The sequence below is a fragment of the Belonocnema kinseyi genome, chromosome 10 (genome assembly GCF_010883055.1).
Source record: "Belonocnema kinseyi isolate 2016_QV_RU_SX_M_011 chromosome 10, B_treatae_v1, whole genome shotgun sequence".
Classification (NCBI taxonomy): Eukaryota; Metazoa; Arthropoda; class Insecta; order Hymenoptera; family Cynipidae; genus Belonocnema; species Belonocnema kinseyi.
In genome coordinates this window covers 99162479-99174869 of record NC_046666.1, presented here as the reverse complement: position 1 = coordinate 99174869, position 12391 = coordinate 99162479, and the positions used below count along the sequence as shown (strand labels likewise).

At 34.5% G+C, this 12391-nt stretch overlaps 1 protein-coding gene across 2 annotated transcripts in view; it reads right to left on the bottom strand.

The window, feature by feature from the left end:
* LOC117182095 (protein cueball) overlaps positions 1-12391 on the bottom strand; it is a 172735-nt gene that overhangs the window by 30051 nt on the left and 130293 nt on the right. For both annotated transcript variants that reach the window (XM_033375121.1, XM_033375122.1), the window contains exons 4-6: positions 9273-9872; positions 8731-9027; positions 7134-7416 (exon numbers count right to left, since the gene is read on the bottom strand). In XM_033375121.1, coding sequence (XP_033231012.1) covers positions 7134-7416; positions 8731-9027; positions 9273-9872 — 1180 coding nt within the window. The remainder of the gene's footprint in view (positions 1-7133; positions 7417-8730; positions 9028-9272; positions 9873-12391) is intronic.

Genomic DNA, 12391 nt, shown 5'->3' with positions numbered 1-12391 from the left:
GGGGGTTTTCGGGGTAACTGATTACGAATTTCAAATTGGATTTTCAGAATTCCACAGACTTCGAGTGGATTTTGATAAGACATTCTGTATTTCCCGTTTCACCTGATTTTTTCTCATGTAGCTCTTAGCAATAGATACTGCAGTATCGGATCTTTATGTGTCTCATGCACTATATTCAGATCGAGTGATTTCAACAGAATCATTTTTATCGAATCTTTATTTGTTTCATGCATTACATTCAGATCGTAACTCCTTTATTACCCTCGAAAAAGTACAGTTCTCAAGCACAATCAAAAATTGAGATTTCTTTCCCGAAAGCCTTTCATTTATACAACAAGTTTATTGGAGTAGTTCATCTCCATGATGGGCACAGCAATAATGTGCTTCCGAGAATTCTTTCGAAAAAATGGACTTGGTTCATTTTTATAAGACTGATCCAGGTCTCTATGGTGAATGGTAGGTTGGTAAGAATAAGGTCGGAACAAAAGAATTTGCAGTATCTATTGCTAAAGTATGAAAAAAGGGAAAATGTATATAAGGAAAGGTCAGGCGAAACGGGAAACACACATAATATCTCATGAAAATCAACTCAAAGTCTGTTCATATTGTCCTAAAAGGACCAAAATTTTCCTGAATTGAACCATTGCGTTTAATCAGTATTATTGACATGTAACAAATATGAAAAATGTATTTTTCCTCATAAAATTAGTTTACCTGTATGTTTTTGGGCTGGCTAAATTCGAAAATATTATTAGTTAAACTCTATCTAGTCAAAATTCGTCCCTAACCTCAACAAATACTTCAAACAGTCGAATTAACACTATTTTGCGATGAGTAATATCGACAAATCACCTTATCATTATGGTTTTAGGATCGCGGATGCAAGGAATTTTGATTCCTGAAATAAAACGGATGGTGTTAAATGTTGAAAAAATAATTTATACAAGTGATGGGGCTAAATAGCAGTACAAAAATAAATACCAAATATGTAACCTTGTAAACCATAAGAATGTTTTCGGTATCAACCCTATAAAACGCAGTGAGGTACAATATGATAGTCAAACGTATAATATTAGCAAATCAGGATGCTTTCAGAGTTTAGGGACCAATTCTAAATAGCTGAAGTTTAACTAAAATTAGAATCGTATTGCGCCATTCCAAAAACATATAGATAAGCTAGTTTTAGGTGGAAAAATAACTTATTCATATTTGTTACATCTCAATAACACTCATTAAGGCCCTTTATCAGAATGTCTAATCACGTCGGAATTTTGACGTCGCATGGTTGAATATTTTTTACTCATTTCTTGTAAACAGTATCTAGATACTCATATATTTAAGTACGCAGAACCGATCTTTCAATAAAATCATTAGATTATAGATTATAATCTAGATTATACGAGATATGGTTATTTAGATGAGGCATGCAAAAAATTAGACAATAATATTCAATCCTGCGGCCTCAAAATGCAGTCGCGATTTCCATTCTGATCTCCGTAATAACGACAAAATGACACTTTAATTGTTATGATATTTTATTATTATTGTTACAAATTCATTACATTTATTCTGTTACAATTCATTGGTCGTGTCATCAATTGAAGTAAATGATATTTTTTACGATTTACAGGAAAAAATTGTTTAAACAAATGATTTTTTTAAAGTACTAAATATCCCGAAGAAAACAATCTTTCACAATTCCTACGACTTACAGAGGGAAACAATTGTGAAATAAATAATAATTGTTTAAACAAGTCAGACTCAATTCCCTAAAGACTTCCCTTATTCCTACACACGTTAACCAATTTTTCTAATCTTTCATTCACTTTTTTCAGTAATTATATGAATAAATTTATTCTGTCTATAAAAAATAAACTAATCGACGATTTCATCATGACAGTTTTTGTAACAGACCGTTATCTCATAACAATGAAAGTGTCATTTTGTCGTTATTACAGATATCAGAATGACTATCGGGTCTGAATTTTGTAACAAAACTGTTACCATAGAATAGAGCTCGGGACGGTCCTGCACGAAAGGGTTGCTGGGCCGCATCCGAGATGGGCCGCAACCCCCCTACGGGTCTTGAAGTCATGGGCGACGGAACGTACCGTCGTCAGTCTTGCTCATTTGCTCGTCTATAAGATTAGCCCGCCCTCTACGTCGCCTTGTGTGTGCATGCTTTCGATCCCGCTCTGGACTGCCTCCTGGAGAACCTCTCTATCACGATGTCTCAAGTCCAGCATCAAACTGTCGCTTGGATGTTCGACTCCAACTTCCACTACTCTGACCGGAAATACCGGGTTGTGATCTGCTTATCGGTTACAATAATGTAAGTGGCAATACAGCTCGCATTTGAACCCTTTAAGGAATTTCTACTTTTATTGTGTCTTCACTTGCTTTTCAGCACTCTATTTCCATATTTCCCTCCTCGGCATTACCTCCGCAATAATGTTGAGGCCGCAGGGTAAAAATTAAAAAAAATTTTTTTGCATACCTCATCTAAATAACCATATCTCGAAGCAAGCCAAGCCATTTTTTCGATAAAATTTTTATATTTTGTTTAATAATCAAAAAGGGAAGAACGGTAGTAGTAACCGGCTCTGCTTGATTCGAGATATAGTTATTTAGATGAGGTAGGCAAACAATTAGAGAAAAATATTAAACCGTGCGGCCTCAAAATTCAGACGCGATTGCCATTCTGATAAAGGGCCTTTAACGCAATTTTTCACGATTTCAGGCGCCATGTCGGAGCTGCCAGGTTATTTATTTTTTAATTTAATCTGACAGCCTTCGATAGTGATAAAAGTGTTGTACTGGAACGTAGCAGGGGTAAAGAAGAACGATAAAGATTTCTGGAAGTGTATCCAGGAACTTGATGTGCTGTGATTGGTAGAGACGTGGCTAGAGATAAAGGAATAGGATCGAGTGGAACCAAAGTTGCTACGGGGGTATAGGTGGAGACTCTATGAGGATTTACGCGTTTTTGTGGATCTCAAAAGCGCCTTTCCTTGGGTAGGTAGAGGGAGGTTGCGGCAGGCGATGGAGAACAGGGGAGTGGAGAGAGGCCTGATCCAGAGGGTGACGGAAGTATATGAAGAAATGAAAGATAGAGTGACAGGATGGGAGGGAATTTCGGAGGGTTTCTGTATGGATAGGGAGTTGAGGCAAGGGTGTCCGCTTAGTCTAACACTTTTTGTGATTTTAATAGCGGATATGGAAAGTAAGCTAGCGGCCGGAGTAGGATAGTGTAACGCGTGTATGCAGATGATGTAGTGCTGCTAGCAAAGAGAGAGGAGGTCTTAAAGGAGATTATGAAAAGGTTGAGAAGGTGGAAGGGATAAGGGAGGTGGGTAGTAGTGGAAGGGAAAGACGGCGCAGGAGGTGAAAGAGTTTGTGTCTCTAGGCTTCCTGTTATGAAGGAATGGGGAAGTGTATGGTAATATCAATGGGAGAGCGAGAATGGCAAATATAGTGATAAGACAAGTTTGAGGAACATTATACAAGAGAGATATGTAAAGTGGACACTGGGGTTGGCAAGAATACGCCTAATTACATTGTCAGGAGAGAAACGTGGAGAACAAGTTTAGGGATTATAACGAGAGGTCGAGCTTGTAAATATGAGGACAAATTTTTGGAAAAGGGGGAAGTAAGCTGGATAGGAGGTGTTGGTGGGAGAAGGATAACAGGATAGTTAGTGGGAAGATGGAGGTTGCGAGGGTAATGTATTTTAGAACGAATCGATTGCAGATGGATGAATAGAGAAGGATGCACGGGAAAATAAGAAAGGTATATGAGATGGTTAAGATAAACGGCATGGAGAGAGAGAAGGCAGTAAAGGAGGAGAGAATAAGGGAGTCAAGGTTCAATAGAAACTATGTGTGGATTAGGCCAATGGAGAGGGCGCAATATTTGTGTGGGAAGGGGATGCAAAAGTGGAGCACTGGTTGGAGGAGTGTGATGAGGTGGAAAGGAGTGGGATAAGTATCGAGGTATTGTTGCATGAAAGGGGGGACAAAAGGGTAGTAGCATGTGTAAAAGGGGTGTTGGGTAAAATGGTGAAGAAGAGCAGAAAGGAGGAAGATGAATGGAGAAAAGGAGATTGTAAATATGAGAGGTAGTAGGTGCAAGAAAATTGTAAATATTGTAAATAGTAGATAAGTATTCGGTATTAGCCGCGAAAGCAGAGGTTGGAAATGCGACGCAAAGCGAGAAAGTAGGGTGACTCGTACGAGGCGAGGCGACGCACGAAAGGCAAGACTATAAAAGAAACCGGTCTTAATAGATAAGGTGTGAATGATAGGGTTGCCAGCTCTGAAAACTTGGAAACCTGGCCTATCGCTGGCTTTTAAAAAAAATGTCATTGAATCAGGAGACTGTCGCTTATAGACATACCTCTGAATTAAACAAAACAGTATATCATTCTTATTATTTTAGTTTAGTAATTGAAACACTCTTGTCTTTATGGTTTTTTTTCACAAGTTTATATTTCGTGTTCGATTTCGCTGCTTTTAACAAATTAGTTGTTGTATTGAAATTTTCGAAAAATTCTCCGCGACTAGAAGGGATTAAGGCGAATTGTTGGTAAAGATGATTATGGATACGTACTTTAGGGAGCGAAAAACAAAACAAAATAAGGCCAGTCAAAAACCGGCCATCTGGCAACCCTCGTGAATGGATGTTAGTTTTTAAAAGTTAGTTGTAAAAAATTCTGTAAAGAAAATGGAAGTGTAAGCAAGTCCATTTTTTTAAGGTCAGCAAGGCGAAAAAGAATCGTTTATCTATCTAAAAAACCTTGCTCTGTGTCCGCCACCCACAAAATCTCTCTCTCTTGAGCTAATTTAACGAAATAGTTAATATTCTCTAATTAAAATTTCTTTTAAGTTATTAATGTAAATGATGTTTATTTAATAAAATCTAAAACTAGAGTTTTTATTGTGATTTGCCGAGTGGTATCCCCACAGGTGCCTGGCCTTCAGCAACAGACATTGGTATAGAATTTGTTCTCTACATTTTCAGGTACGCGAAATAAATACGTTGGATCTCGACCGTGAAGGACGTTCTAGATAAGTGAATCGACATCTTAACTGGAAGGTCTTAGCACATACTTTATAATTATGACAAAACACTTTTTTTCAATACTGCTGGGAATTTCTTGCATATTTGGTGTTATTCAAGAAAAATAATCACGTATTTAAAAAGTATTTGAAAAGCCTAGCAAATACTGTCACACAGTTTCACGTATATAATTGAAGGTCATCTTAAAAAACATAATAGTAGGTTATACTTGCTTTTTCAATGATGACCATCAATTATTATTTCATTACTATAGTAAATCAGTATTTAGACCTTGCGGCATTTATAAACATTATACACAAAAATATTATAGTATTCAAAGTTTAAATCACTTGATGTTGGGAATGGTACTCCATTAATTCGCCATCTGGTTCTAAAAATTAGAACTAGAAAGAGTAGGTAGGATTTTAAAGGTGTTTTCATTTTGGCATACGAATTTTTACGCTTGTTTTACTATGTTTAAGATAATTCGTAGTCGCACAAATTTTAATAATATTATGAATGTAATTTAACTAATATAAAAAATTGATTATTGACATAGCGTCATATGAGATTAAAAAAGTTGATTTTTTTCTCATATAGTACTTATAGTAATTATAGTAGTATATTTGATCCAGATTATGCAAAGTATAATGAATAGTAGACGATTGGAATTGAAATACAAATTCTAACCTAACTTTTAGGTTATATTTTTTTAAATAGTAAATATTTCATGCGTAAATTATCCAAAATTCACTTTAAATTTATATTTCTTTTCAAACCAGTTCATTTAAGCGTATAGTGTGTTGAAAATTCTAATAAATAATATCATGTTTTTGTTTTGTTTAGAAAAACACTTTGGTGAAGAAATGGTTTTTTTTCACTGTATAAGATCGAAATTCCATCTGAAACATTTTGTATTAAAAAAAGACTTATTTTTATTATGCAATACTGACTAAAACTCCACAAAACAATCGTAGAAATACTTTTTTTGTGCAAATTAGAATGCATCTTTAAAATTCTCCCTAGTCTATCTAGTTCTGATTTTTGGCGCCAGATTGTGCTTCGCAGTTTAGCTATTCCCAATTTTAACTGGTATTTATCTGCCTAAATGGAGTCAAAGGGAGTGAAGGGATCTAAGTTGCATACAAAAGCGAACAGCCAAAAAAAAAGTAATGTTTCATTTAATTAGCATGTTCACTATTTAAAAAAGAGCCGAATATGCCAACACCTTTCAATACCGAAAAAGCAAATCAAAATGAAAGAAGGGATTGAAATTTCTGGCAAAAATGACCTGCCAAATGTAAACATGTAAATATTAAGTAATCACAGAATGAACTAGATATTAAAACACCTATAAATTCATTGAGCTCAAACTATTTTGCATAGCCAGAAAATTTTTCTCATGAATTTTGTTGTCAGTGTAACCATAAGCGCTTATTATTTTTTGGCGTAAGATTTCTTTTTCTAAGATTCACATAGGATGGTTTTGTTAAAAAATAATAAATTGAAAAAAAAACAAGTAAAAAAGCAGACTACAGCATAAACTTTTGAATGTCTCGAATAATTTCTATGAAGATAAGTGTTGAATAACCAAACGTCGTTAACTTCTGTTGTAATTTAAGGATGTTGAATAATAAAAGCTCTATTCTTAAAATTGAATCATTCCATTTTGACACAACAAATATTAAAATTACATATTTTTCGCTTACGAGATCAACTCTCCTTTAAAACAGAATAATATATATTTGATAAATAAAATTGAACGATTTCATTTTGCAGTTAGATATAATGTTTAACACTTGACTACACTAGCTACAACACAAAAAAAGAGAACCAAGCAATATCAACAAGTGGACTTAAATAAAAACAAAAAGCGCATTGGAAGACGAATATAAAGTGGTATTGTTTTGTGTCGAAAAAATGTCGTGAAAGTTTTAAGTATCACACACAAGAGAATTATGAATGAATTTGAAATGGTTTTCACTTGTGATTATAGAAGACAATGTAAGCATCAGATGCGATACTTTAAACTTATAGTGTATGCAAACGAAACTATACTTGAACGGTTGACTCACTGTTTCGCAGATATTCATGTTGCAACAGTTTTCTATAGTTATTTCGCACTGGTTGCTGGGAATTTGCGGTCTGGAAGTCAAAGGTGTATTTCCACTACGGCTGACGACGAAACGTTTTTTTATGCGGGGTCGACGTCGTAATTTGGTCACATAGTAGCTCAGCGATATTACTAAGACTGTTAGCGTCCCAACTAATGATGAAAGCACAGGAATGATGATGCCACAGTCGAAAAATCCACCGAATGACGTCAGTCGTTCTAAGGTTTGGTTTGTTTCCATACATCTGCACAGAAGAAATATGGGTACAATAAATGTTACAGAAGACTGCACGTTATTCACTGAGACTTATAAACTCTAATTGTTTAAAGTTTAGACTTTAAAAAGCTGAGCAAGTTATAAATGACAGGGAAGTGTCATATAGTTCAAGGAAGCCACTAAGATCTAAGGAAAAATTCCCGGCCGTTGCATGATTTATCCTGATCTCGAAAAGTTCTTGGGTTATTTCCAGACTTTAACGGTCCAGTGGCCACTCTTTAGTTTTTACGCAAGATTGAAATACTATCTGCAATTGGTGTACATATATAATTGTATTCAATTTTCAATCGCTTAACATTAGAGGCTTGACAACTTAAGGTTTCGCGATCACAGAAAAAAGGGTTTTATTAATTCATTGTGGAAATTTCAATTTTCAATTCAGATTTGGTTTTTTACAGTTTCAAATTATACAATTCATTGGTGAAAGCTTCTAAATTATTTTAAACGATTTCAACAAATTTCAAATGACTTTTAAAGATTTCAAGAGATTTCTTAGTGATTCCATTGATTTGAAGGTAACTGGAGGAATTTTAAGGGATGATAAACGATCTACACAAATTTAAACAAATTAATTTTAAGAGAATTTTCACATGATTTCCAAAAAGGATATTCAAAAGAGTTCAAAAAATTTTCAGGGGTACTAGCGACATCCTATCTAAAAACCAAACACTAATAATAGTAGCACAAATTAAAAATTGATGGCTTTAAAACAAATTCGCGTTTGGGTAAATGAAAGATAAAGTCATAACCTACGTAATTGTATCCAATCTAAAACGTAAAATTCTAATCGCGTTTACTTACGAAAATAACGCATGTATAGTATCTTAAAGGTATTCAATCATCGCATCAAACTCCGTCAGTTGACAATCTAGTACATACCCTTAAGATATTTATTAATCGAGGCTTGAAAATACTGATGAATTCACGAGGATTCAAACAAGCGTATGCATAGGCAGCCATAAATAGCTTACGTATAATTTTTTTTTCGTCAAAATTTGTTCAGTAACTCAAGTGATTAAATAGTAAACCACAGCTCATAAACGTTTCTTTTAATTTTATAAATGTCTCTTTCAAACCGCAAGTGAACCGCTACTTCCTTATGAGTTCTTGGAACCATAATATTACACAACATTAACATAATAGCGGAGTTTATTAGCTTAAGAACGCAATTTAAGACGAACGATGAAAGTATTATTAAAGAGTTTAAAAAAACCATTCATGCGAATTTGAATATAACACGAAAGTCTCAGAGATGATTAATGACGTTGATTAGAAAACTTACCTGCAGGAACTAGATTCTACACTATTTAGATTAGATTCCACAGTCATTTCGCTTTCGACGATTTTCGACTCACAGCGTGCGCCTGCGAAATTTCGACACGTGCATGAGGGTTTGCCTTTATTTATTGAACACTGTCCATGGTTCAAACAATAATTATGGCAATCATTCCGCTCGCATCGGAACCCACTAAACGCACGGTTACAGTGGCATACAGGAAGACCTTTGGGATTTATTCTACAAGTTCCTTGCAGGCAGTAATTATGGCAAGCGGAAATCTCGCAATTGAAACCACTGAAACTGGAAAAAAATTTAGCTTTCAGTTATTCATGTAAATGACACGTGAAATTAACTTTATTATTGAAGTTTTAAAGATAGTTCTATTTATAATTCTATATTTTGCTAAGAAAAAAAAATGAAAATACAAATTTACGGTTCTGTATTGAGTATATTTCCTATATAAATAAATAAATGTACACAAACACACACACACACAAAATAAATGCTTGATATAATATGTAAGTCTTTGTAATAATGAAATTTACCCTGGTTTACAATAGCAAGTATTGCCCACGTACAATCCATTATTTGAACAACGACTCAGATTTTCGTGTTTCAAATCACTTTCTTCTGTACTCGTTGTAAGATTATTAAAAGACTCCAAAATCGTTGGTTCGACAACTGGACGTTGAATATTCTGCCTGGTGAAGGCCTCACAATTAATCTTTCCACTATTATCACGAGTTATCACACTAGTAGGATTTGCATCCTTTACTGTATCATGATAAGACCTAAGTTGTTTCGGAATGTCTCCAGGTTTTTTGGATTTGTCTATCATCCAAGCGGCATTGTAAACCCAGTCGATCCAGTATACATTTTTGTTATCTACTGAAATATGCACGGGCTGTTGATGCTTTCCGTGAAATATAAACTCACGATTTGAGCCATCAAGATCGCTTCTTTCGATTTTGTAGTGAATTCCTTCCTCGTCGTCTATCCAGTATAATTTTCCAGTTGCGTGATCTACCGCCACAGCCACTGGCTCATAAAGATTGTCCTTAATTATTGTGATTCGATTACCACCATCCAAATTTGATCGTTCTATACTGGCATTCGATTTATTCGCATTCCCCCAGTAAAGATGTCTGAAAAATTAGAATCAAATCCCAAAAATGTCATACGAAGATTTGATTAAACATTTTTAAAGATACAGTTAGTAAATAGTTGCTTTACAAATAAGGGAGAACATATGGAGTAGAGACGAGGGGCACACAAACCTTGAAAATTATGTACAACCGTTATTGCAATCACCTTGAAAATCGCAAATCACTATTACGACTTTTGACTTGAATCAGTCCGATTTTGAACTATTGCAATTTTTAATTCTTCAATCTTCAAAACTGCATTTTAAATATTTTCTGTTTGGAAATGAGAGACTATAAATCAAGACTTGAAAGAACAAAATTTTAAAACCAAGGATTCAAGAAATAGTATACACTGTAAATCGAATGAATTAATTTTCGAAAATGTTACAAATTTCACGTGATATTGTGTTAGTGATATTTCCCAGATAACAATCGTGTGATGTACGCTTCAAGCACGCATGCCACTCGCACGATGCGACCCATATCGCACGAAAATGGCAAGCACATCCCGCGATTAAGTAATGGGCAAGTATGATCATGCAAAATGAAACTCATTCAGCCACCACTCATGTTATTTCGTCATAGTCCTTACTGAATACACATAAACAATATGTCAATACGATTTTGTATTAAGCAAATTCGATTCAATTGAATCAAATCAATATTTTATTTCAAATAAATTATGCAATTATCTTATTTCAATTGATATTTGTACCTGCGCATTGTACATGCGCAAATGTCAAACTTCACGGTTCACTGGATATCGTGGCCGACCTTGCCGTCAGGCAGGTTATGTGAGCGTCAAGTTGTGGTGTAGGAGTCATGCTTTTGCAGTAGAAAATTGCATCAAACTCTATAATATCTGTATTACATATATTCTTCGTGTCTATTCGAGCTTGTACCCTACCAATAGAAATTTTAGAGTATTCTCAATCGAAATAGCCTGGCATATTTCAGCCTATAAGCAGGGTCAATTTGAATGATTTAGTCTCAGAGATAGTCAGAGAGACTTGGGTCCTTTTCAAGATCCTTTTAGGAGTGTTGCGACGGTAATATAATGTTCCTTTTGTATTCTTCACGTACCGGCGCGGGCATAGTTATTTACAGTAGTTGGCCGTCGCTAACCCGACTCTCCCTTTTTAAATTTTTGTTCAAATTATTAACACTTTTTTTTTAATTGACCCTAATAGCACGGAACGTTCCAGGAACGTGCCTGGAACGTTCCGCGGGAACCTTCGGAATGTTCCAGTGGAACGTTCCCTGAGCGTGTTAAATGTCTGCCACTTGGCAACGTTCCAGGAACGTTCCACTGGGACCTGTAGATAACCTTCAATTATTGTTATTTTTAATAACAATCATCTCGTAAACCGTTAGAGATAGGTAAAAATTGATGTCATTTTTGAGTTTTGAGTATCGTATATTTTACATTGTAATATGGTGTCTAAAGCATAAAATGACAATAATTTTGACCTATCACTTACGGTTTATCGGATATTCATTAATAATAATAACAATAAGGATGATTCATTCTTTGAACGTTCTCAAGTGGCGGAAATTTTATACGCTCAGGGAACATTCCAAAGGTTCCTGCGGAACGTTCCAGGAACGTTCCTGGAATGTTCCGTGTTACTAGGAGATAAATTTTCTCATCATACTTATTTATAATCATAACTTATATACTAATATACAATTTTCTAGTTGAATTAAAAAATGTTATCTTTTTTGGCGTATTTCATTCCATTTATAAGAAACGTTGTATTAATTCCAATTTTAAACATTAAAAAAAGTTAGATATGTGAAATCATCGAAGCACGTAGATTCCGAATTATTATGTTTTAGGCTGTTAACTATGAAATTTAAAAAAATCTACTTCTAAATTTTAATCCGAAAGTTTAACAAAGAACCCTTGAGTGTCGGCTATTCTATGATATGGCCTCTCTGTTTGTTATTAATGTTCGAATTCTTATTTCGATTTCAGCCTCTCTGCTTGTTATTTATAATCGTATTTTTATTTCATTTTCGGAAAGGACATTTTAAAGCCTTTAAAACATTTAAACGAGCTACCTAGACCTTTAAATATATCTACCTGAGTGCCTGCGGAGAATTTCTAAGAGTTTCTCAGAGCCTTGAGAATCTTTAGTATATACTCTGAGGTTTCTATAGGTAGGGTTTTAGTTTGCGTGCTACGAATTGTGAATTGTGTTTGGTAACGAAGATGAATTTACCTGAAAGAGCACATTTTTTTCCGTTTTCAGACAAAACCAAGTAATATAATTATTGTTTGCCAAACTATTGTTAGAATTATTTTAAAATAATTTATTCAAATCCAGTGAAGGACACGATATTTTCAGTAAAAAACACATTACATTCAGTGAACAGCACCTGCGTGGCGGTTTATTCGCACTCATTGAAATTGAAATTAAACAATTTATCAATCTTAATGAAATTTACTCAAAATTACAATTAAAACTTACAGATCACTTTAAAAAAATTTCATAATTAAAAAAATGATTTAATTT